Source organism: Caloenas nicobarica, chromosome 5 (genome assembly GCF_036013445.1).
Source record: "Caloenas nicobarica isolate bCalNic1 chromosome 5, bCalNic1.hap1, whole genome shotgun sequence".
Taxonomy (NCBI): Eukaryota; Metazoa; Chordata; class Aves; order Columbiformes; family Columbidae; genus Caloenas; species Caloenas nicobarica.
In genome coordinates, this window is record NC_088249.1 from 47,879,772 (window position 1) to 47,907,023 (window position 27,252).

A 27,252-nucleotide genomic window follows, 5' to 3' on the forward strand; every position below is an offset into this window, starting at 1 on the left:
AACATGTCCTAAAAAACTACTCGTATTTGTACAAAGAGAAAACACTTCTACTGTAAACTCCTCCTTGTTCTTATGTCAATGTCTAATGTCAATTCATCCTTTCAAAGAACAGCCAAGAATGTTATTGTACCCTCTATGCACTCATAGCCCCAGTCTAACTAACCTCTATGTGTTAAATGCTAGATATGTCTTTGAGCTTTTAATGAAATCAACATTTTAATATGAACAAGATCAAATTCTTAGAACCATCTTCTCAACATCCTAGGAAGGTTTATGTGGGAAACTATGCTGATGCATGGCTGCTTTGTGTTCCCATGCAATCAAAAAAAATCTTCAGAAATTCAGAATTGCTTCTGTTTTCTTTTAGAGACACACATTCCCCTTTTACTTCTCCAAGATACAAATTAGAGATTGTACTTCTTATTCTCTCATGATATCCTTTAGCTAGCTATGTAATCCTTCACTCAGTTATTTTAAAGGGGGAACCTACTGTACTTACCAGAATCTTTTCGAGGAATTTCTTTTTCGTCCCCTCCAGAAGAATGACCTGGCAGCTCTGAGACTGGAGTAGCACTTGCATAATATGAGGGGCTGGATCTCCTGATAGAGGTATCCATGGGAGTTGTGTCATGTATTGACCCACTACCTACGTTTTCATCATCCGCTCCTGAGGTTGAGGACTCTCCGGTATGACGTGTACCATCTGCATCATAACGTGAGCCATCTGCATTGTCAATGACTATTGGAAAGAAGAAATTAAACCACTGATAATAACAAGGAGCTACATAGGTGTATTTCAGTAATGTTAAACAGTTTAAGTCCTATAACAAAAAAATAAAGAGAAACAGTTGTGGATAAATATCAGTTCATCCATTTTTGCCATCTTATCTAATCTGTCTAGATCATACACCACTAAACTATGTCTAATGTATATATGCTAGTGTATAAATTTGTCAAACTCTGCACCAAATATTTTGAAATTTTGTTCAGGCAGTTTAACTTTGAGCATAAAATCTTGGCCTCTGTAAAGTCAATCAAAATTTTAGTATTAGGACAAATAATTTATTATGAGAGTTTTCTTCCATTTCCAGCTGCTTTTCTAACCAGCACCTCAAATAAGATGTAGAAAGGGTGCTGTCTTATGTGAAGTCCTATATGTAAAAGAAACATTAGCAGCTCTGAGGTGTTAAAAAATGTCAATTACTTATATAAAAAAATATTTAGTAGCACCTCGAGACAAACTGAGCTCCATAGGATTTAGGCGAAGACAAGTGACTAATTGCTTTAATTACTGTTGAATATCTCTTGACTTCTTTTTCTTATGTTTGGCTTGATTTTTAATATTAGCAATTGTTTATATAAAAAAAGATAACCAAATCGTAAAAAAATGAAACAAGTGGTAAATGTTTCTCATCAATACAGTACCTATTTCACCCTGATGATTGAGGAAAGAAATATCTAGTCTTTCAATTGGCTCACATGCTTTGTCCCTTGTTTCTGTAAAAGAAGGAAAATAGGAAATAATAATTTGAGAAAATTGATTAAAAATTCGCATGTATACCCATATTAATTGTACATAACCACAAAACATCAGTTTCAGATGTGGGAAATAGAAAACAAATTTCCAAATCAAATGTTATTCACTATTCTACCTAAGTTCCCTTTTTGCTCCATGCCAGGTGGGACACTTCAAGATTGTTCTGTCAGCTAATGACAAGATTCTCCATTTCCGTAATCGTTCCAGAAAAGGGTTGTAATCGATGTCAGTTAAAATAGCCTTACGACCCAGTTTCAATGCAGGCAGCCCCACTGTTGTGGCAGCAGTGGCAACGCTAATCCTTTCTAGCCAGACGGACCCCATCCACTCCATGGAAGGCTCAGCATAGGCAGAGTATGGCCTGGTCTAGTGAGTGCTGCTTGCTCCAGTGGGCTGCAGGGGTATGCTCAGATCCAGGGTGTGAGTCACCTGCTCATAGTGCCAGAAGGAAATAAGACTCAGAAGGAGTTACAAAGCTCTGGTGGGGTTGGACATCACTGTAGCACGAGAAGAGTCTGTGGGTGACAGAGGATGGCAGCTCACTTGATACTATGACAACACAAAGATGATTTTTAGTTACATGACTACCAAGAACAAAATCAAAAACTGTCACTGTCATTCATATGAATGAGTTTTGCATACAGCTTTCTGTAAGATCTGTCTGTTTCCACTGTGAATACAATAATTTACTGAAATTCAAAACACTTGAAGTTAGTCCAGACTTCATCTTCAAATTCTGTGTTCAGCATCTTTCACAAGATTATCTACATTTTCCTAATAATTTAGTAAAATATTTCCAACTATTAAAAACTTCAAAACTTTAGAAGAAAGCAGTCTGTTTCTGACCAGCATTGCCATTTAACTGCCTAATGTCTGAATGGAGACTTGCCCAAAAGCAAATACAGGATGAACCTGCAAACAGGAGTGCAGCAGGCATACCCTTGAGCCTTGGAGCTGCTGTAAGTGTCAGCCACTCCCAGCATCCCTTAACACAAATAACTATTGTTCGCTATATAAGCTCATGTGTGCATTAACGGAAGAACTGAGCATCATCACCTACAACAGTTATGTCTTTTAGATTCACTGCTGGGGTGGTTCACTTATAAATTAACAGTTCTAAAGCTACTAAATTAGTTCCAAGGGCAGAAAACTGTTTATTTCAAAACACACTATTGACAAAATGGGTCAAATTCATTGCTGGCATTAGAGGTACGCTTCCAGAGGCTGATGATGTATTTCTTCTCAGCTGAAAACCAGATGCTATATAATATAGAAGCTCTCATTCCAGCACCTGAAACAGATTACATACGCTATTGTTAGTTAAGCTAGATCTAAAATATATCATAAAAGCACATACATACCTGTAGCATTGTAACAGTATGCATCATACCGACCAGTTGTGTTTGCTGAAAGTTTATAAATGCCAGTATGATTTGCTGCACAAAGATGATAGGGATTGATTCGTGGAATAACAATATTCCCCACTACAAAACCATACCTGTGAAGAACAGAGGAAAATACACCATATTACATATTATAGCAGATGGCATAAATGTTCTAGGTATCTCAAACATGAAGAAGCTATAAAGAAGTCATTCTTTTCATCTTACATGATTTTTAAAATAATACACTTTTTGTATATGAAGGGTGTTCCTTTCTCACATGTAGCTACACGTGCGAGTCCCCAGACACCCAACACCATTTTGCATGTAACTTCTAGAGCTAAACTCATTTTAATTAAGTAAACATCTTACTAGGTAGGATGACCAGTTCCAGAGCAAGGCTGTGAAAGCGGAGGGACTGGGATGCAAGTGCACCTTTCATTCAGTGTGAGGTTGTACTACCTGACACTAAAGACTGGCTTCTTTTATCCTCAGAGTGACATATTCATTGCTTTGAGCATAACGTTCTACTCAGTGACATTTCACACAGGAATGTTTGGGGTTCAGTTTCGTACCTGAGCAAATTTAGAGAATGATTGTAAGACACATCACTTTCTGCAAAAGCTGATGGCTTAGTAAAATATTCAGATACAACACTCATCTATCCAGAAATTCTTACTGTATCTTTCAGTCAAACAGTGTGACTACTTTGTACTGAGCTCACATATTTCAGTGAAGACTGTTGTCAACAGTGCTAAATAATGCATAATGCGTTATTACTATTCTGCAATCCTGTAACACCTGATTAATTCCAGTGTATTTAGCTGGGATCCGTGATAGAATGGTAATGAGAACTGGGGTTTGGTTTGGGTTTTGTTTTACTTCTTGAGAGGTACAATCAGGGAGGAGTAAATTTCATAGCTTTACAGTTTTATATCTATGAGCCCCATTCCAGTTACCTGTCTAACGGGCAGATACTTGCAATTCTGAAACTCTTTTGTAGGTGGAATTATAAACCGCTTTACTCACACTTCAAAATGGGACTACGATGTTGACACTTCATAATCAATTAATCATCTACTTGCGTTATGGTCTGTTGATTCATCTTGTTCGTCCACCATTACACGTGTATTTTGGTGATTGTATGCAGTATAATTTTCTCTCCTACTCAAGTTTGATAAGAGCCTAGCCTTACTGATGTTTAGAAAATATTTTCTATTTTGCAGAATACTGATAATTGCTAGCACTAGAAATCTCCACCCCTAGGAGTTTAGTTAGGATTTGATCCTTATTCTCTACATATTGTGTAGTGCTGGACAATTCAGAATGCTAAGGATGTTCATATGTTAATGTCAGAAAAAGAACATGCCTACTGTGTTATGCAGGACTTTTCTCTCACAGTAAAGAATTGTCTCTAGTCTTTATGTGGCACTATTTTAAAAGGACGTTCCCACTTCTCATGGAAAAATCTTCTAAGATTTTTCTGTCCATTGGTCCTGGCACTATTGCCCGCCTTTTTCACCAGCAGGTAGGGCATAATAGTTGTGAAAATGAACGTTCTGTATGCTGTCATCAATGGCAGTGCATGACATTTATATGTGTAAGAATGTTTTAAAGGCCCTGCAAGTGCATCTTTCCACGATTACAAACTACTTCGTACAGATACTATCAGTTTGAAAGGAGCTTTATTCAATTCTCTTGGGCTTGCAAACCAGTGGGAAAGAACATTCATGCATTAGATGTTAAAAAAGTAAAGCACCACTGACTAGACTGAAATTAATCACCTGACAGGAAATAGTTGCAATAAGTATTGATGCTAGTATTATCTGTCTATTATGAAAGTCTTAAAATTTTGGACAAATGTCCACTGAACTTTTCTACTCCATGTCAGAATATAAATTACATTTCTCCATATTTGCTGTTTATTTTAGATTGTAATAAAGACGAAAATATACTGAAATTTTTTTCAACTCTAATGGTTTACCAGTATGAATCTATGTTATCTGATTTAAAAAAAAAAAAACACACAACACACCAAAAACACAACCAAACCAAAACAACAACCCAACAAACAACAAACCACACACACACACAAAACAACCACAAAACACCCAAATTTACAGCTTCTGAGTTTGATCTCTTTTCTGCATAGGGATGTTTAGGATTACTTACATAATAAGTGTATTATGTATTTTGTAATGCAAGATCACATGATCATTTAGTCTGATATATTTACACACCATATGATGGTCCCGACTTGATTACTGTTTGAACAGAGGGCATCCTTGGGGAAAATATTTCATCTTGATGAAATTTTGGTGTGACAAAGAATCTACTATAACCCTTCATAGGTTGTTTCAGCCAATAATTATTATCTTTTCATTTTTTGTTGTATAGTACTCAGTTTTTTGAATCCGAAATTTTCTGTGAGAAATTTCCAATCTCTTGGTGTAGTTAGTTATTTTTTTGTTAACTGAAGAGTCTGTATTATCCGTATTTGTTGTCCTATGCATCATTAATTACAGAGGGCAATTAAGTCACTTGGCAATGTGGTTTGGGGTTTTTTTAATAATTTTTATAGCTGTCTTCTGAAACTTCTCAATTCATGGATTGTAAGAATGCGCTAATACTATGGTCATTTTTTCACTAAGATGTCAGGAGTTCACCCCTCACAGTACCACTTACTGCTTTTTATTGTTGCTTGGCAAGACAGAGTTCCCTATACTCTATCCACCATCTTCAGTCTTTGACCTTACATCAGGTCACATACTTATCTTACCAATTAGTCAGTGATACCATATGAACATCTTCCTAATTAGTTTATTATACTGTAAATCCTTTGTTATCTTCATATTTTATCTGTAAGTTATGACTTTTTAAAGATAGTTGGTAAAAAGTATATGCCATCAAGGACTTATTTGTTACTGGACCCAGAGCAAGCATACACATGCACAAAGATGTTTTGTTCATCACAAAATATAACTTATCTGAGGACTGATATTAACAGCTATATGAAGTCAACTGTAATTATTACACTGTAGCATAGATTGATGGACTTGTCAAGATATATTATTTTTTCAATAATTTCTTTACCTGCAAGTTTCAAATCCAAGTTCATGAGCTTTCTTCAACTGCTCTAGTGTTGACAAAGTACTATTGAGAGCTCTGCAGAGTTCAACTGCTTCAGATCGTGTGAGACTATAGCGACCATTTTTCTCAACATGAAAAACTCCTCCATATCTGCAACTTACATTGAATTCTGTTATTGAAAGAAAAGAAAAAAAAAGGAATTACAAATTCTAAACTTAACGCTTCACTGAAGACCTGGAAATTATTTATTTTTGAGTATAGTGCTTTCAATGCAAACAAGTAGCAGCTACAGATTTGTTCAGAATGAGAGCTAGCACTTTCAGTCACCTTCTTCATACTTCCCTTCTGTGAGCTGAGACACAAGCTAAATCTTCAGCCTTTCCAGAAATAGCAATAAACATGTTTTTGTGAGGTATCTAGCACTTTTGAAATACCATTAACAGTAACATGCAAAAGATGCAAATACATTGTGTAAGTCTTGCAAGCTACATTACTGCAAAACTAACTGAATGTATTTGAAAACAAAGTATTTCATTAATGACAGAATTTTTTAAAGATGATCATAAGGTTCCCTAATTGTCTCACTGTAATGCCTTCACAGTGAATCCTTTTAAATAAATGTATACATCAATATCCAGTTTCAGAACTAGTTCAGGCAACATGCTCCTATTATTAGCTAGACAAAAGCCAAAAGCTTGCATTGGTTTGATGTTGCATGATCTACATGAGACAAAACCTAAATTATCTTCACAGATATTCTGAATAAGGACAACATTTTGCTGTTATATACTCCCTGAAAGATAGTCTTTAAGCTCTTCTTTTTCAGCCTCCTGGGGAAGAAAGAGAAGCATCAACTACATGTTATGTAAGAGTTCAGCTGAATTAACTTCTTCCTCCCTGTTCATCCATCTTGACAGTATTTCCCTCCATTTTGAAAGGCTTCATCTTGCTGAGCTCACTCTCAGACACAAAAGTTTTACTGCCAACCTATGTCAGAGTTTCAATATGTACTGCAGTAAGCTTATTTAATATTAAAGGGTGTCTTAGATGGATTTTAATTTAAAAATACTGTAAAGGTTTGCACATGGAAGTAACTTTCAATGGCAAGCAGTGTGAGGGTAAAAATAATGAATAAAATAAAAAAAAGTAGACGCTACAGTTATGTTGTGCAATTTGTTTCCTGGCCTACAGGAAGGGAGCACCTCATACAATTCACTACAGACACTGAACAAAAGACATAAGGGCTGGAGACTCCAAGGACATCACACTCCATTCATCTTTATGTTGGAATGATACTGCTTACACAATGAAAAATGGGAAAACAGTATGATCCAAGAAAAGTCTGTGACTGAGTAAACTGAGATAAAATAAACATTATTTGAACATCTTTTTTCAACAAGAACAGCTAAGAAAGATGGAAGGGGAGGACAGGGAATAATCATGTGCATATAGAAAATGAGGAAAGATCAGGATGCTTCAAAGCAATATGAATTAACTTTTCTCCTGCCCCACCTTTCCCCTAAGAGAAAAAAGTGGTTGCAATTCCAGACTGGAATGACAACTGCAAAGAACACTTAATTGGAGTAGCCTGTCATTACTGGTGAAGAGAGGAGTATGACTCATTTTTATTTCAATTTTAATGGGAGTTCCACATGCAAGAAAGAGAAAATAGACCAGTCTTCTCCAAATAATAAAAAGGGGTGTCTGTATCATCTATTTGAAATAAAAGATGCAATATAATTATTTTCCTAAAAGACTCAAAATGCAATTCACATACATTTGCATTGATACTTTCTATGTGAATAACAAGCAACTTTACTAATGTCATTTTTGCCTGGGAGTCTATTTTCTCCTACAGCATAGATGTGAAAGCAAATGATATCGATCAAAGTGTGCACTCTTCCTTCAATTGCTTTCACTCACAGTGTATCTACTCAGTGTAAATTGCAAGGAATGTTCCTCTTCACAGGGTACAGGAAACAACTAAGGAGAAAAAATACCAGATTAGATCCAGACTGTATGGTGTATGAGAAGACAACCATTATTTGCAGCAAAGGTAGGAGTCCAAGAGTACTAATGACTGCTTGTCCAAAGGATACTTTTACATAAGCAACAGAATTAATCACTATGGTTGCTTGCATTGCCTTCCCACAAAAAGAATGTAAAAAATATCTCTCCTCCTACCTGTCCCCACTTATTTGGCTACACTGAATTTTTTTGTCAGCCTAAATTGAAATACATTGCATAGCTCTTTAACAGTCTTGGTGATTACAGTTCTTATTATCTTTATTTTCTTATGTTATAAAAAAATACCAAGAGGACATAATTTTTCAGTTTTGCAAAATTTATGCAAGACTAACATGTTTTCTCAAACTGCCTTTATTTTGACACAGCTGTTTTCTTCCAGGAAAAACTAGTTCTATTAAAATTTCTCTGATGACAGCCATGTCATTAGAGGTTTTGAAGGCAAGAATGAGGAACCTGTGTGGAAGAGAACACAGGTTCCTGGAGGACTTAATGTCTCGCCACAGGGCTGAGTTTCACAGTCTGAGGAGAAGCTACAGGATTAATATAGGATGACGGTCCCAGCAAGTTCCCACACGTGATTCTGAACTAGTCACAGTGTTTCCGCAAGTGCCAGATACAGACATGCCCAGCACTGGTCTTGGGGACAGCTGATGGACTAGAGACGTGCAGCCACACCCCTTGCTGAACAGCACCACATGCTCAAAAGCCATTGCCATGGGTGCCTGGAAGTCACAAATGTATTCATCAGATGTTCAGCTTGCAGATCCCAATAGTTGTTGTCTTATGACAACACAATTAATAGATACTCTGCACAGAAGGATGTGGCCCGAGACTACTGCTATGGGATGGAGCTGCTCTAACAGCTGCCATGTGAGCGACTTCTACTTTGGCTTGGAATGCTCCATATTCAAAGCCTGACATTATTTTGGAAGTTGTCCAGTCCGTAACTGTATTAAACATAAATGACCTAGGCAGGAAAAGGGCTTCTCTTTAGTTTTCCCTTCTTGATTCTCCTTTCCCTCTAGAAAACGCGGGCCTAAATTTGTTAAGAATTAAACATACTCTGTGAAGCCCAAGCCTTAATATTAAATTTGGGGATCAGATCACAAATTTCTGTTTGATTACTTACAAGTAACAAGCTCAGTGATTTTGGAACTAGATTTGTTTGGAACATCAACATATCTTCCAGTAACTTGAGGCTAATTTCTTAAGAACCTTTCCTGCTTATTTTGGATTCCATTTGAATCTTGCAGCTCATCCCAGATTCACCGAAATATTAAGTGAAGTTCACTTCTGTTTAGAGTGAATTTGATTCAGCTGTCATCAAACCTCAGTCCATTCATGGTTTTAAAAAAAAAACCTATAATATATGCTCCATTACCACCCAGAGATCCCATTATAGTCAGTTTATTAAACAGTCAATTCCTTAAACTCCAAGTGTTGAAAATAAATGGGCTTATTGGAATAGGCTTAATGGAACTACTTGTAGGCTACAGTTACACACATGTACTTTTTTCCATGGAGATGCTCGGCCTGGCTCTACAGCGTAATACTGTATAACAGGACACCTCTGGGAAGTATCAGGCTTATTGCATATGTGCTAACCAACTGCACTGCACACACACACAGAAGAGCCAAAGCTCTCAGGAAGCCTCGCTCCAGCAGCGTGGGAGATCATGTGGGTGTCCAGGAGGCCCCAGGCAAAAAATGTGGCAGTTCAACTATCAAAACTGGTTTTGAGGCCATCCAATTAGTTGACACTTTGCCCTAAAGTCATGTTGAGACAGCATACTTTGTTTTTATTTTGATGATATCTTCTACAACTACTATTGATAATGTTTGTAACATTGCTGTAGTATAGACACTCTGTTCGTGAAGCAGTGAATGTGGAAAAAAAGACTGCAGCAGCACCTATAACTTACTTTCAGTCTAAGCAAATTGCATAAACCCAGCATATCCGCTGTGAAGACAGTAATTACCACATTTTTAAAATGGCAAAATACAGATACAGAGAATTCTGCCCAGAGCTGTCAGGGAATGCAGTTTTTTCTTTATGGTCCCATATTTTAAGATCCAGACAATGGGTACCCTTAATTGAATTAATGAAAATATTTCTAGCCATATCAATAGAAAACTTATCAAAAATAAAAGATGGGTTAAATTAACATCTTAAATTCTTTTTTCCATGCTGAGCCTTATAGACTAATTTTGAGTTAAGGAAGAACCATGCTTACCCAATCCACATTTTCCCATAGTACAGGAAGGTCAAATCCAATAATTTGACGTTGATGTCACTTAGCTGGCTTTAACATATTTTTTCTCTGTTTCAAGACACAAGGCAGTGCAAAACTCATACTGTGTGCCAAACTATTACCGATCCCTTCAACCCTTTTGAAGTTTCAGAAGAGCTTATTCAGGGTGAACTTACAGTGGAATCACAAACAGCACCCAAACCTTCCCTTCTGCCCGCTCCTGATAGTTGGCAGGCTTTGGGGCCTGACAGGCCATGATCTTTCCCTGACATTCATATGATGTGTTACAGCCAAAAGAAAAAGTTGTTTAATGATAGCTCTTAAAAAAAGGCAAAAACTACTAGACATGTCTGAATTGTCATCCTCATTAGCCTCATCCAGACCATGAGACTTGTGTGACTCAACCCAGAGCCATGGAATACCCCTAAACATGCAATGAATTTTATGAGCATGGAGAACATAAACTTCCACACAGGCCATTTCTCCGTGTCTTCCCTGGCACTTCTGCTGTTCTGTCTCAAGCAGCTGTATGCAAGCCATTCTCTGCTATTGCCATTCATGTATCTAAACCAGGCTCAATTAATAATTTTCAGCCAAAATCACTAACTCCAGTTCCACAATTTGCCAGCTAGAGCCCACTTGTCTGATAGAATTTACTGAGACAGACTAAAGAGCATTGTCCTTTCATGAAAGTGTGAGTTACACCCAGATTATTAATACTAGAAGCTCATTAGAATTTGTCACAGTAAGAAGCCAGGTGCAATCTCCATTTCCACCCTGGTTCTGCAACCTTTACACACAATGAGTAATACTGACTCATGCAAATTCTCCCGACTGGAGTCAATTTTCCATAAAGATTTTTGATCCACTGTATGGATGCTTCATGTACTGCTCCATGCTTTTCATTGTTTTCAAGACAATATACCTAGAGGTTTCATCTTCAAGGTGGATGCAGAGATACATCAAAGCAAATGAACTGGAAGATTTGAAAAAACCCTGCCCCCCTTAAACAAAAACCTGTAGAAGAATATTTAGACACAATGTTGTTAACAGACTTCTTGGTAAAACCGCAGTCTGCATTGCATGGCAACCAGGAAATGTTAGTGTGCTGTTCTCATGGGGATTTTCCTTTTTGGTTTGTAGTTCAAGATGATTGATAGGTCACCAGGATGTGATAATTTGGGGCTGAAAACAGGGAAAGAACTTGGGGGTTGACAATGCAGATAGCTTTCATTCTCTGTTTGCTTTAATATAGCATAGTTTTTACATTTAGTTTAAGAACTTTGTTCTAAATTTATTAAACAGATTTCAAGCTCTAGGCAGATATACATGGGTAAACATTTCCTTATAATCACAGATCATTTAATCTTGTACCAGCACTTCTGAACAGGAACAACCATTAGCTTAGCAGTGATATCTACATTTTGAATATTAGCACCTGCTTTAATGCATGCTAGTAATGAAGTAGAGAAAAGTGGCATATTTGAAATGGAAGAGCCTCGTAGTAACTACGGTTCATCTCCAGATAAATCTAGAAATTGGGCCGTATGAGTCCTGAGATCTAAGGAGGTCTCTCTCAGTTCAGACCTATCTCTAGTTGATGTTTGGGGTTTTTTAATGCTTCTCAGGAAAACTACCTCATGGCTAAATAAGAATGCATATTTGACTCTTGACTAGAGAAAGTGCTCTCTGAATACAAAATTTAATATGGTATGGATTCATGAAACATCTCAGGATACATGACATTTTGTCAACAGATACACTAAGACAGCCCAGTTACCATCATTCTCACATCTGAGAAAACTCAAATGTACAAAAGTATCATTCAGTAATTACCTAATACACTACAATATACATGGGCCTGGGAGGCAATATTATTTGCTGAGTATTCCACCATTTATTTAGAGGCTATTAGTAAAACCATTCACTAAAGCAATTCGCAGCCTAGACAATTTTAATAGGATACAGAGGATTCTACCTTTATGTCAGAAGTTGGACTAAAGTCCAGGTCAGCAGTGATGAAAACCACTGGATAGCTGTTCGCTAGGTTATGTAAAATGATTCCTTAATTTCAGGCCCAGTCACTAATAGACACGTGTCAGCATCATTAAAACACACCTACACCGGAATCCCTCAGGGCCTGATAGAGAAAGGAAAATTGTGCTGGGAAAATCAGTCTCTAAACTGGGATGACTACACACTGATCAAAATTTGGAAGTCAAATTCTGCAGGATCCATGTGAATTAAACAAGCTTGTGTCTATGAGGCTTCAGTCCTTTACCACTACAACAAAACAGCACCAAAGATAAGCAACATGTATAGTAATTTAGTCTGGCTGGTTTATGTTTTTCTGTTCTCCCAGTTATTATATTCTTGCTCCACTAGCCACTATTCTCTACAGAAAGCAAAGAAGGAAACCTGGAAATAAGCCACCTCCACCACAAGTGAGGTTCCTCCAAACAGTGACAGTGAAAGTAAGTCTTTATAGATTCTAGGGAGTTGTCAGATGAAATACTTGCCTTGGGGTTTTGCCAAGTTGTGAAACCTAAAAAAATGTATAGGAAGATTTAGTGGGAATAAACCTTCTTTTCAGTTTTGGAAGTATCCCTTGTGTATTCTTAAATAAAGCAAAACAAGTGTTTTCTTGTTCAGGTTGAAATGGCCTTTCATTTTGAAACTTAATTAGTTTGCACAAAATAAAATAAAATTATTTAAGAAAGTTAAGTTTAACTGTACATATGGTTGCAATACAAGTAGAGGGTTTAAGGAACCCAGTCCAATGTTTCCCTGTAGCATTTTTTAAAATTTCATATTTTCATTTCGGTTTGGCATAGGAGAATGTTCTAAATCTTGAAAATTTTCATGTGAGAGGGAAAAAATAGTTGTACCCCTAATAGATTCTCTGCACTCCTATTTTTTTTAAAATCAGTAAAGTCCAGGGAAGCACTTGTTGCAAGGAGCTCCTGCAAGAGACAACATATTCTTAGCAGTTGGGTGTGGTGACAAGAAAGTGACAATGCCTCTCCACAGATTTTAAAAAACAAAAACAAAACAACGCAGACCTTTCCTTGAAATCATGCCAAAGCTGTTCCTACTACCAAGTTATATTTTTGTACCTACTAATTTGGGCTGAAAGGCCAAATAGATAGTAGCTTCGTCGGTCTCCTGTATGCTGTTAACTACATAAAAAGTCACGACATAGCCTTGCTGACCCTGTGATCCAAGTGGGTTCAAGTGGATCTCTGAAAAGGAGAGATGTAGCTGGGCATACAGAGAGTAGCCAAAGAGGGATACGCTGCAGGAGGAGGATTTCCTTTCTTCAACATATGTTAATGAATATTCCTTACTTTTCTGTTACTTTAGTAAGTGCACACTGGAAATGGGACGTGAGACAAAATACAAGCTGTTGACTTCCTTCAAAATTATCCTTTGTAATGAATCTGCCTACTGGTCACCAAGTCATTGTCTCTTTATCTGTTTGCCAATGGGCAAAAATCTTCAATCCCTTAATCTGATAGCTTTCCTGGCTACTAAATTTAGAAGTGGGGGTGGGAGTTGCACTATTAATGTATCAAGCATTCATAGCATCACTCAAAATGCAAGTAACTACAAGAAATATGTTTCATTCCTTAGCAGTTGCTGCAGGAAGAAAAGTCTGTTAATGCATCTTCCAAACATACTTTATCTCCTTGGCAACTATAGCTCTGGTAAACATCCTGAGTGAGCGTATACAGTGTCATCTCTTACGATAAACTTCCTTCCTGCTGACACTAGTATTATTCTTTTTGTAGTAGTTTCAACCAATAATGAGTTGAAAGTTTTCAGACTCCACTAGAACATGGTACAGCTGTGCAGCACCTCAGTGGAAAAATTGCAGGCAGTGAAATCATAGTCCTGGAATTAGATAGTTATCAGGTATGTCCCCCTCAAGATGATGAAAACATAATCACTGTCGATACTAGGAAAGCTTCAAGCTGTACAATGAGTAGTCTAACCCCTACCGCTAAGTAACAGGGACTTTGGAGCAATCAGTTCGGATCAGTTCCATGCAATCCAGGTGAAGAAACATATATGGAACAAAGCTGGTGAATAAAATAGTTGAAGTCTGATTTTCATTGTTTGACTGAAAGCAAATCGCTCAGTCATTTTGGGTACAAGCAGGTGAGAGACAGTGTTGCTCAGCAGACAGATATCCAGTCTGGAGCTCAAAGGGCCTCCTGCTTATTCCCTCCTCTGTCACATACCAGCTGATAAGCCAATTCTTCTCTTTACCTCAGTTTGCAACTAACCTTAATAATGAAATTTTAGATTTACTGAAAAAGAACGCTGTACTAGCAAAGAACTATTACCTTATTATTTTATTGTGTTCTTACAGTTTTTACATTCAGCCTCCATCTAAGCTTTGACAAGTCGCAGGAAGTATGATTCAAGTTCTGTGGTTATTTGGGTAAGAAATTAATACGAAACTCAGACCTATGATTAACGAGTCCAATTAAATGACAGACTTTGAATTCTAATTATTTGCAGTATGCTACTTAATACCAGGTATGATTTGAAACTATTTTTCACATAATTTTTCTTTTTTTGTTGGGGGTGGTTTTTTTCCTAAACTATTTCCAAACTAAAAACTATGCATTTTATATTTCCTCTGCTCCTCTGAGTTATAAAGGAAAACCTTCAATAGGTATTCTCAACATTTTAAACTCATTTGTACAATACATTCATTATGGGAAAGTAAGCAATGATTAAAACTGAAAAAGAGAAAAAAAAGTCACTGAGTAAGAAGTAGAACATCTATTGACTTTAATGAGGCCATTTCACAAGAAAACAGAGAAAGGAACCCCAAGAATCTTTTTAAAAGCTATGAAAGCCAGCCAGTTAAAATAAAGATAACATTAGTCTGGCAGGCAGGCTAAAAAGAAGGCAGCTGCTTAGAATATGCCTCACAATATAAAACATGTCAAAGGACAAATGACCCATGCAGACTTCCTAGTAACAAGTAACAGCAGAAAAGGACTGCTCAAACAGTACTTATTCCAAACTCAGTTCATCTGCATTGTGGGGAAGCTAACTCCCAGTTTCTTTCACAAACATATTCTCTTTTTTTTTTTTTCAAACGCATGGGAAAATTAAAATGAAATCCAGCCTTTTTGTAGAAGTTGTACAAATTTATAAGGAGATACCTTACATAACAGTACAAAGTAGGACAATAGTAAACACTTAATTCAGGGATCATAGTTGTTAATTGCATATTGATTAAAGTATTGTCCAATAATCAATTGAATTTGGCCTGCTAGAAATCAAACCGGAGAACAGAAACCTCCAATGTAATGCTTGATCCAATGAGTCATACTAAATTCAGATTTCTCAGATTAAGAATACAGCTGTAACCCTTGTATGTAACTTTGCAGTTTTAAACACGAATAAAACACTACTTTTGAATATCTGTGATTTTCACCAAAAAGGTGTCCTGAATATGGAAGATTTCTGAGTCCTAAAAAATTTCTGGATGAATAATAATCAAATCAAAACCAAAAACTGAAGAAAGTTACTTATTAGAATCAACTGTTAGCAAAAAGCAGCTGACTTACTCTGTAAAGTTAGACTGAAAAACTTCTTTCTTTCCACAGTGGGAATTCGAATATCTTCTGCTAGCAGTGCTATCTGGTCATTATTATCCACAAGACTTTACAAATGGTGTGATTTGAAGAGATCAGAAATGCTGGATATGAAAAAGAAAGTAAAGAAACAATCTTGGAAGAATGTGTTCTCTTAAGAACAGGTCATGGAAGAAGTCTGAAGAGCTTAATTCAGAGGCAATAATGAAAGGTGAAAATTGCATATCCAGGTGTGTGTACAAGCCACTGCAGTTTCAGAGATGGAGAGTGGGTTGATCTCAGTGTGTTCCTGTCCACAAAAACCCAAAAAGTACACCACCATAGGTAGATTTTCAATAGAGGGATGGCAACCGTTGTGCTCTTAAGAGCATTGGGAAGCATACTACACACTACTGAAAAAAATAAAAATACACATTTCATTTTCACTTGCTGAAGACCTTGAAATTTTACTGTGGAAATATTAGGGCAGACTAATAGTGAAAAAACCACTAAACTTAAGATTTTCATTGGCAGAAAGACTTGGCTTGGGATCTGGAGTAAGCGTGGTTCAAACAGAAAGGAAATGGAAATGATCCCTTTGTAAAAAGCATGCAACCGATTAACACAATCCACTTAATCAAATCTCACCTAGAATCTATAGAAATCAGTGGGAAAGGCCTTATGCTACCTTAAATCACTGCAACCTTCTGACAATGGAAGAGAACACGGTCATATCCACTACTCCGTTTTTTCCCTAATACCAGAACGGCAGGGATCCCATAGCCTATAACTAGAACACCCAGGTCAGCAAGCAACTTCTACTGGAAATTTTGGTGGCAAAATGTTTACATTTTCTGGACTCTATATCACTCTATCCACCCATATACTACAGTTTCAAGAATCTTGAGATTCATACTGAAAATACTGATGAGCAAGAAACTTTCCTAAGATGCATTCAGGTTATTCATAACCCAAGCCAAATGTTCAGCTAAATATCTTTGATAATTCTCAGTCTTAGTTTTGACTCTTTTACAATTGGCTTAACAAAAAAGTATGTTTAATAACTATAGTTTACAATTAACATTAGTATGCATGCAATGCTGTTGCTATCAGAAATGAGGTGAGAATAATGATATGCCTTGAGTTTAACATATTTTTTCCTAGTAAAAAAAAAAAGTTTATTTAAGCTTAACAATTCATGAGAGGCAGTGAAGATTCACTTATGTGAGGGAAGAATGGGAAAGAGGCATTGGCAGCATGGCCTTGTTATTCTGTTAATTCAAATACTTAATTAAATCCCACATCTATTTAGGCAGTGGAGATATGTAAGGGCAATGCATGTAACCATCCTCAAATAGTGAAGCATCATTACCTCCCAAAGGTGCTAGAATCATCGTGAAGCCAGTGATTTTGCTGTGATGCTCGCTGATTCTAGTAATCTTCTATTTTAATGAGATATAGCTGGATTTTATGAAAATATCCAGAATTAAGTCAATCTTTGAATGGCAAATGGTATGCTGACAGGCCTCAATTCAGGTACTGTGAGTTTCATGACATTGGAAAGCATCATGATGTCAGATTCACTCTGGGCAAGAGTCAATTCAAGTAGAAAATCAGGAATAAGCCATCTTAATAAATATATAATCCTAGATAGGTAGTAGGAGTCATTAGGAAATATGAAAGAAGAATAAAAAAAATCTCCATCTCCAGAAAGAAAAACAAACTACTTGTTATATGAATTACCTGTATAAAAATATACTCTTTGCAAACCATTAACAGAAAACAAATTTGGATTCAGTCATTTGTCTTAATAATCTCCAAGCCACAGGATATGCCTCCTCCTGGAAAACCAGATGATTGGGCATTTCTCTAATACACAGAGACAGAAAATGCTGTCTAGCATTTGTGCCTAGGGATGTTATGAAAAAAAGTAATATCTGTACTTGTCTTACCCCATGATGCTCTAAGATTGCCCCTGCTTCAGTCTTTTAAAAGCCAGTTAATCGTGTGCTCTTTTCAGAATGAACACAAACTGTATCACTACTGGAAAATGTGTGAGAGTCGGAAGGTCAAGGAGATGTTGAGAAAATAAAGCAAAACTACTGTGATCTTTTCCCACCCAGTGAGCAGCCATGAAATACAGCCATTAGAAAAAGAATGAATAGGACTGATCTAACAAAAATGTCAGGAGACACAAAAACAATCATAAACACTCTGAGAACAGCTCTGCAACATTTTACAGCACAATAGTGAGAAAATGGATTCAGGGCTTTCTAAAGCAAACCACAAAAGCAGGAAAGAAACTTCTCTCTAGGCAGTCACCATGGGAAGGTGTCTCATGCTCACAATGCCTGCCTGTTACTGATTCTAATACAAGAATTGTGAATTGGATAGCTGCCTGTCTAAAACCTTAACTGTGCCCATTCAGTGATGAACTGGAACTACCAAATATCTATTCGCAGTATGCTATAAAATTATTTTGTTACATTCTAGGAAAGTTTTTAGGAGTTTAGAGCTTAATATGAGATACTAATAAATGTATTTTTCTTTTCTCTGCTAGAAGAGTTTTTGCCTGATGTTGAACACAATGACAGCAAGTCACACTTACCAGCACAGTAGGCTGAAATCAAAAGAAAATCAGAAAAAATACAAATAAGAGAATTTTCCTGCCATTTAAGTCTTCTCTGAGGCCTGTCTCTTGGAAGAAGAACTTGGTCTATGCATTTCATTTTGCCTGTGAATGACTAAGCTGCTAAGCAGAAGTTTTACTTGATCAAAGGATATAACCTTCTATCACAGACACAGGTTGACAAGAGTCTATCAGATTTATTGGACTGCTTCAGCTATATGTCCCAGAGAAATGAAGGTGGATTAGATAATAGGCGCAAGAAACAAAAAAGTTTTTCAAAAGAAGACATGGACATTTAAAAGACATGCACGTGTACCACCTGGATACACATAGTTGCTATACAGTGACACTCAAACTTCTCCGGAGTAGTAATGTTCTGGCCGCATGGCCCTCTGGCATTGTGGCCAGGTGGGCCACGTTTGGGTTAGAGACAGTGGGTCTATTCTTGGCTGCTTCTTTGGTTTGCTGGGTCATTTAATGTCTCCTGGCACTGAGTTTTCCTGGAGTATCAAGCATTTATGTACAAATACCTCCAAGATCTCAAAAAGATAGCTGGTATTTATCACTAGGAAGTACTGCTTCAAACAGGAGAGAAACTTGACTAAGTTTAAGATATCATTCTTCAGTCAATTATAAAATCAATTCTAAAGTTCTTTAACCCATTAAAGTGTTAAATTTGACAGTAAGACAAAAGATTTAAGTTGGTTCTCATTTGCCAAACAACTTAAAACATCCCTAATTATAAAAATATATGTCTTTAATAGAACTTTTTAAGAAAAGTACATTTTGTATTTGCTGTTGTCTAACAGGAACCAAGTGCTATTGAACTGGAAATATCTGCCAGTCTTGTATATAATAGCAAACACACAAGTAAACAGGAGAAAACCGTCAGAGTGAAAAAGGAAAGTTTTATCTGATTTTTATAGCACTGCTACTGGATAAACTGATGTGAACAGAATGCATATTATTTCACTTCCATGTTCCAAATGTTTATATATGTTGAATTTATGCATAAGCAATATGTAGGAGCTGAGAACAAAAACATTATAAATATGAAAACTCATTAGCAAAAGAGACTTTTTTTTCTCTACACTTACATGTCTGAGTGAATGATGGAAAAGGGAAATGGCACATAAATTTATGGAGGACACCTAATCAAATAGGAGGAGGAAGAACAGGGAAGTGACTGAAAGCAAAACATTAAAAATAGTTCAGGCCTCACCCTCAGTATCTTCATTATTAATGAATCATGTTTCTTCGTAACTGGCAAATACTACTTTTCCTTGAACCTCCCCAGCTAACTATTCCATATTCCTTGTGCAGAAGCTTCACTCAAGAGCACCATAAAGGAGTTGGGAAGACCTGGCTGCCCTAGAAGCGGTGTACTGTATCACTGCCTTAGCCTTCTTATTCCATGATAGGGATACTCCATCTTTTCTACAAGATGTACATTGGCCAATGGCAAAGAGTAGGTAAACAACTAATCACCAACATCACAAATCACCCCTATGGCACTGTTGAACTACGGCGTTTACATGCTGCAGAAAGAGCAGCTTCCAGTCTGTTAGTCTGTTTTGAGTGGGAATGTGGGCTTTGCGTTCTCTCTGAAAACAGCTGCAGTCATACTGCTCTGGCAAGTATGATACCAACTCCTTGCTGATAAGCCTCCCTGGTGGCAAGATATGTTTTCTCAGAGAGGTTGCCAACTTAAGTTTGGTGCTTGAATTTTAGACCCTGATTTGGATAGCAGCTTGCCTGCTGCTTGGACAGAGCTCCCTCACCTCTGCCCACAGGGTCCTGGGTGGGCACACACACACCATGTGCTGAGCTCCAGTTAACCTTTCACTTCTGTATGGGAATGCTGCAAGAAACCATTCGCTACACCTACACATACAACACCCTTCTTCTCTACAGACACTTACTCATTAACAAAAATAACAATTAAAAAGCCCCCTAGGGAAAAACACTTCTGAGAACCTGTTTTGCTAACATACCACTACTGTGAGACATATATAATCAACAAAAGCTATGTCACAGCAGATATTTTTAAAATTATACATTCTGTAAAGGGAAGTTTCTTATTTAAAAAAAGCAGGTATTTAGTAAAACAGACTTAAACTGTGTAGTTGATGTTTGCTGGCTAATGCCCTTTACCTAGGCAGCTGTGAGTCTGTACCCTGGCGAATGGTTTTATAACCATCTCACATTGCTTCTGGAACAGTATCATTAGCAGAAACAGAAGCAGAAGTTTTACCACAGCTGCTGCATGTCTGACTTTTTTTTTCTTTTTGCAAAGACACAACACAGTCTCTTAGAGTTTCCAGCTACTGAGCCTAGCTCAGGAATCAACAGAAAGAAAGCAAAACAACGTATTTTTCAAACTGCAAATGCAAGTAAAATTCAGTTCTCTGTGATTTTTACTTTGAATTGGCATGGTTGCTTGAGCTTCCATGTTAGTAATTGCTAAAATTGTAGATTATTCAACACCTTATTTTTTCTGTTTCACAATGTGAGAGTTGAAGGTTATTGTACTGAAATAAGATTACTGTGTCATACAATGCAACCGGAGTTGTCATGTAAAGGAACTGGAGAGTCCCAAAACCAGTGCATAGAAAAGGGAGTTCACTTATGTTCTTAATTGTAGGCACAGACTCAAAGAATGACTGCAGGTTCTATTAGGCAGGAAACAGTTACAGAGGTTTGAACTTTAAATCACAATTAACTGAACTTTCAGTCTGACTGAAAAGATTCTCCAAGGAAAACGCATCTTTCTCTCAGTTGCTATTTCATATTACTGTCTGCAAATTCATTCATATGACAAGCTGCTCTGCAGTCCCTTGGGTGGGGTCAGCTCTGGCAGCAGCAGCAAGGGAGGAGAATCACAGCCAGCTGCTACTGATATTACTGTTGATGTCACTGTAGGGAGGCCTGTGATTTGACAGGGAGGAAACTGATCAACATTCAGGCCTGACACAATCTTCTCTGCCACCACTATTAGCAGCAGCCATAAAGGTCACTGATAATTACAGCATCTGATGGCTTTGAAATGATTATTATCTCCCTGAGAGCTAGAGACAACTGTGTCTTAACAGCTGATGAACTTCTGGTCTAGTCTAGAAAATGTCAAGCAGCTATGCCAAACTGGCTTCACACCTACAGTTGTCAATAACTCATGGACAATGGTCCAAACCACTAGGTATATAACAAAGAAAACCTGACAGGTAAAGGCAAAGAAAATAGACTGTGGATATGGGTTTTACTAGGTAGCAACCATGATGTATGTATCTGAGACATGTTGGTGACAAACTCAACCTGTCTTGCTTCTCTCACTTTGCTGGCCTTCAACTGGAAGTTCAAACTTCTCTAGTCTAAGAATTCAATTTAGTGCTGAAAAATGAAATTTAATAAAGCATGCTCTCAGTTACCAGTTCATGCTAAAATATCACATGTTTTGAACACAGTGAAATGTTCCAGTACAGTGTTGTATTGTTTTCAAAGTAGGCAAGATTACAGTGGTGGGTCATGTTTGTTTTATGACTATCCTCTCTGTGAAGTTATGGTTCATGGTAACGATGTACATTTAGCATTGATCCTGGACAAAGAGATTTTTTTCCCTCACTCTTTCACATCAGGTCCTCTTTAAAAAAAAAAAAAAAGTTTTGTAAAAAACTGAATATATGCCATATGAAGTTGAGAATTATCATCTTCTATCTTGACTGCATTTTCAGACACCTATCCATTAGTGCAGGAACAGAAATGCAAGGCAAGACCAGAAAGTAAATGGAGAAGCCTTCATACAGCATCTCTGGAATTCCAAAAAAACTTCTAAGTTCTTGAGTTGACTTATCCTCTCTTTATATAAGAAGCTTTACATAATTTTTTCCTTGCTTCTCTGTAGTGTATTCCACTACCAGTTAACTAAGTTCACAACTAAAATTATCCTTTTATCGAAGAAGAAACAGAGTTACCAGAGGTCTTCTACTCCATCTTCTTACTCAGTAGCACAATCACCAATACCCAAATTGTCCTTTAAAGCTGTTTATCTAGTCTGTCCTTATCTAATATGTCCTTAAAAACAATGTCTCCTAGCAGCCTGTTTTCAGACCTAATTACTGCTGCTGTCCAGCCACTCCCTCTGAATGCCACCTCTTCTCTGGCAAGAACATTGCCATATTGCATTGTTTGCCCTTTGATTTTTAATTATCCCATATCCCACAGAGCTCACCAGAACTTTTTCCTCTGCCATGTCAGCAATGCAGTTTTTACTTTTTCTAACTTTTCACATATCTATAGGCTCCACTCCTATTATACATTAACTTGATTGTTCCTGCTATAATTTTTTATTCCTAATTTATTTTCCCCTGTTCCTCACAGTTGCTACCCAAATCGGCAGAAATATCTGCAGAGGTTTACACTAGGTTCTTGGATATGTTTCAGATTCCTTCTCTAACTTAAATTCTCCAAGACTTCATGCTTTCTATATAATTAATTTTAGTTGCTTACTGCAATCTACCTTCCTCCCTGTCATACAACCAAACATCTCTTTGAGATCTACATTTTTCCTCAGAACAATTTCCTGCTCTCTTCTATAAGTTCTTTCATTTGAAATGGCAGTTGTCCTTCAATTAAAGCATTTTTTTTTACCCCTTCAGGAAATTCTTGAGAACCTATCATTTCTCCAAAGATTGAAAGATGATCATCTGTCATGGTTTGTTGGCTCTGTGTGCAAGTATTTCAATGGGAGATATATAAAGTTTTCATTAAAGGATGATGGAACTTCAAGTGAACTTCAATAAAGTCTAGTTACTTTGGACCTAGGAGAATAGCCAAGATACACACTGTAAGGACTAAGTGAAAATAAATTAGTACAAAGAGCTTCTTCAAAGTGTTTTATTTACCAATTTACATGAAGGATATATAAGCCAAGAGACAGGCAGGTCCCTTCCTTTGTGACTGACTGATAGTTATAGTAGTCCTGTCTCAGACCCTTGCCTCATACGGACTAGCAACCTGTCCAATGCTAACAGCTAAGCTTCTCTCTCCCACTGGTGAACTCATTCTCCCTCTTTTCATTTAATTTTTACTACTACTTCTATTCCAGCTTCTTCCGGTTTGGGGGTCAAAACTCTAGGATTTGCTTAGTGTTAAATAAGAAAACTTTGCAATAAATATTTTTACAAATACATGATGCTCATAGGGGAAAATCTCCCCCAGAATCATCATTAACCAAGATGTCAGCATTTATATCCTCCTGGGTCCAGACTCTTTATACAACAAAATTGACATCAATATCCTGAATACATGTTGCTCATATGTCAGTGACAGTATGGTCATAACAGCATAGAACCCAGGATGAGTAACTTTTTCAGCTGCTCTCTATATCTCATCTTTCCTTTAGTAGTCATGTTAACAGAAATCCCAAGACTTTTCTAATTTTGCCAAATTCTGTACTAAAAGAATCAAAACTCCAACTAAGGAGCACATCTGAATTCTGTCTTCAAGCCAGGTGTTTCCCAACAGCAATGGCCAGTACTCTGTGATACGCCGCAAAGTCAGTGGTTTAAAAAAGAAAATAAAACCACCATTAACTGCTGTTTTGAAGTCCTTACTGACTACAAAGTCATGCTGGAATGTACCACATACCAGCTAAAAGATATTGTAGCTATAGTCTAATACCTTGCTAAGCCATTAAAGAAACTTCCCTGTCAGGCACATGTGAAGTTTGACATACTTTTTGTGACTATGCTGAAGTCTAGATGATGGGGTTTTCTGCTATGTTTCACTGTAAGAATGCATTCCTCCCAGAGTCACTGCAGACCCTGCTTCTTTAGGATTCTCCTGGCAGTCATAGAAGGAGAAATCAGTTGAGTAGATGATAACCAAGTAATTACAATACTTAATACAGCATACAGACTTGGACCAAGCCAAGTTTTAAACACATCGCAGGCATACTTTATTTATTATACCTACAGTACCCCTGCTCTTTGTTTAAGGGCTTTATCCATATACTTGCTTTTAGCAAGACCATTTTGGTACAATGGACATAAAATTTTATAAAGAAAAGCAATGAGGGTGCTGCAGCTGTCACAGATATGCTGGGACCTGTTCCCTCTGCACACCCGTTCACAGCCCAGCAGGGCTGCAACCAACAGAAGTATCCACTGCTGCTCAAATGGATGAGATATATATTCACTATACATATGCACAGAGTCCTTGGGTGACAATGGCCATATATTTTGTTAGACTCATGGAACCGAAGATTAGAAAAATAATGTAGAAAAGTAATTGTTATCCCTTACCACAAAATGCCTCAAAGCAGCTGTTGTCACAGTGAGAGTCTATTAAAAGCATGGCCATTTCCCTCAAACATGCACCATGTGAAATTTCAAAAGCATTTTGTCATTTTGGACACACAATTTTTATTTATTTTCTCTGTATTAATGTTTCACTTTTAAAGACAAATATTTGAAGTGGGTAACGAAGGTACAGAAAGTTAATTGATGAACAACTGAATTTTGTGATCACTTCTAACCTGCTTTGTTCCAAAATCTCATCAGTCAACTCCAAAGAAAGTTGAGGAAGTCAGAAACAAGTATGCTTGGTATAAAAGCTCTTCAAATTTCAATCACACATCACTGCAGTTTTGCTTCTGTTCAGCAAGGCTGTGTCCGAATGCAGTATGTATTAGCTGTTAGTTCAGCCCATGTAAACTCAAGAATACAGTTGTTGTACACTGGGGGGATCCATCCCCATCTGCCCAGCCCTCCTCTTTATTCTCTGAAATGGAGCTGAGAGAGCACTAACTATTTAACAGCAGTAACTGTCAAACCAAGCTTTACCAGAGCTATTTTAAATTCCCTGATGTACTACTCTTAGTTTAAACTTAACTTTAATGATCAACAATTCACTTTTCCTAGATCTGGAATTGCCCTTTACAAGTAATACACAGCTTTCCATGACTGTACAGACCAGCACAGCTGAGGTTACAGTTCTAAAGCATCTCTGATAGTTCTTACAAATAATAAAACTTTATATAATAAAGATAGATGCAAGAAAGCTGTTAGCTATCTAGCAGAAGAGCTCTTGCTTTCTGAAGCATAAATTTATTAGCAACCATACGTGTTTTCATTCATAAAAAAAACTTACGTGTTTCTGTTAGACAAAGCTTCAGCAAACATAATCCAAAAGTTGCCCATAAGAAGAAATTGGCCATTGTTTTCTCAGAACTGTTTTGCAAAAACAGATATCCTTGCAAGCTGTAGAAAGAAGAAAAGCCTCGACGCTTGTTAAGCCTGCAGTCAATGAGTCTGAAGTTGGCTGCACTTTTTATTCTGATTCAAAGGAACAGGAGTAATGACATAACCGGGAGGGGGAGTTCCACCAAACCATCAGAAGTCACACCCGTATTGCAACAAAAGTTACCCAGCAGTGGAAGGGCCGGAGGGAGGGGAAGGCGGGAGGGAGGCGGGCGGGGGGGAAGAAGCGGGTGGAGAGCGTGGGCGGACAAGCGGGCGGGAGAGGGGTACTGACTAAGCAGCGACACTCAAGTTTTAAAGAGGCACTAAACCTCTTCTTACACAAGTACAGTCAAAAGTTACACTTGCCGGAAAATTTGTGTAATCTCTCTTGAGTTAGCTCTGTTTGTTATAAGCTTCCTCTACTGCATTTTAAAATCTCCTCATTATTGCAACCCAGGTGAACATAAAGCACTAGAGTTTCTGAATCCCAGCAAAGCATCCACAACTGCCTTGACAATTCCCCAAAAAATTTTGCTTATTTTATCCCACCTCACAATTTTCTCTTTTTGCCATTCAATTTAGAGCAAGCAAAATGCCTACACTGCAATGAACCTTTCTAAAATGTTTCTATTCTTCCCTGGAGGATAACCTCATGCAGAAGATAGGTTGAGGCAATTCAGTCTCTCACAGCCCACTCTACCCTTGGCTTCTCTGCACAGGTTGCTCCAACAAAAGTGGTAACTAACAGCAGTGCCAGCAGTCATACTAAGGACTAAGGTGGATATGTCATTGTATAGATGGTATGAAGTAGAACGAATTATTCCTGCTCTTCCCAATTCACAAAGCAGAGAAACGGATGAGAATGTATGACAGTCTTTGACATTCAGTCAAGGTTTCAGTTCCCTAGGGATATAAGTTCATTGCAGTGTGGTGTTTTGTGTGACTCTAGATGCAACATGAAATCCTCGTTGAAAACCTCAAAAGCCTGTGTATATAAGCAAAAGGCACATCCGTTGTGTGCCTTAGTGATGGTTTCTCCATACATTGATTTCTCAGAGCTGCAGAATCGCACAGTGATCTGTGTGCAGTGGAATGAGGGGTTAGTCAGGAATCACCAAAGCCAGTGCATCTCACCTTTAACAACAAACCTGTGGCAATGACTGACATCCAGTAATGACCTGATTTCAGTTTCATTTGGCAAATTTGAAATTAACAGTTCTATATTAGATTACCATTTTGTCTATCCTCCCACTTGAAACAATTTTCGTATTAATTTTTAATCTCTGTTAACACAAACAATGAAAAAATACAGACAAGCCTTTCCAGCCACAAGCACACAAGAACATCACACAAAGAGGTTTTCATTGCCTTGTCTTCGACTTTTGACTTAGAGATGGTTGGCTATCCTTTCCTCAGTCAGCCAAACTTTTAGCAACAGGTTCCAGTAAGCTTTTCCTATGGGTCTAGAATATCTGATAGAACAATGTTAAAGTGAAAAT

General features: G+C 37.4%; 1 protein-coding gene across 3 annotated transcripts in view; it reads right to left on the bottom strand.

Annotated features, from left to right (window-relative positions):
* Nucleotides 1-25,841, bottom strand: part of CD44 (CD44 molecule (IN blood group)) — a 53,750-nt gene extending 27,909 nt beyond the window's left edge. For all 3 annotated transcript variants that reach the window (XM_065635485.1, XM_065635486.1, XM_065635484.1), the window contains exons 1-5: nt 25,662-25,841; nt 6,013-6,178; nt 2,899-3,035; nt 1,426-1,497; nt 500-739 (exon numbers count right to left, since the gene is read on the bottom strand). In XM_065635485.1, coding sequence (XP_065491557.1) covers nt 500-739; nt 1,426-1,497; nt 2,899-3,035; nt 6,013-6,178; nt 25,662-25,728 — 682 coding nt within the window. In that variant the 5' untranslated portion in view covers nt 25,729-25,841. The remainder of the gene's footprint in view (nt 1-499; nt 740-1,425; nt 1,498-2,898; nt 3,036-6,012; nt 6,179-25,661) is intronic.
* Nucleotides 25,842-27,252: the final 1,411 nt, after the last annotated feature.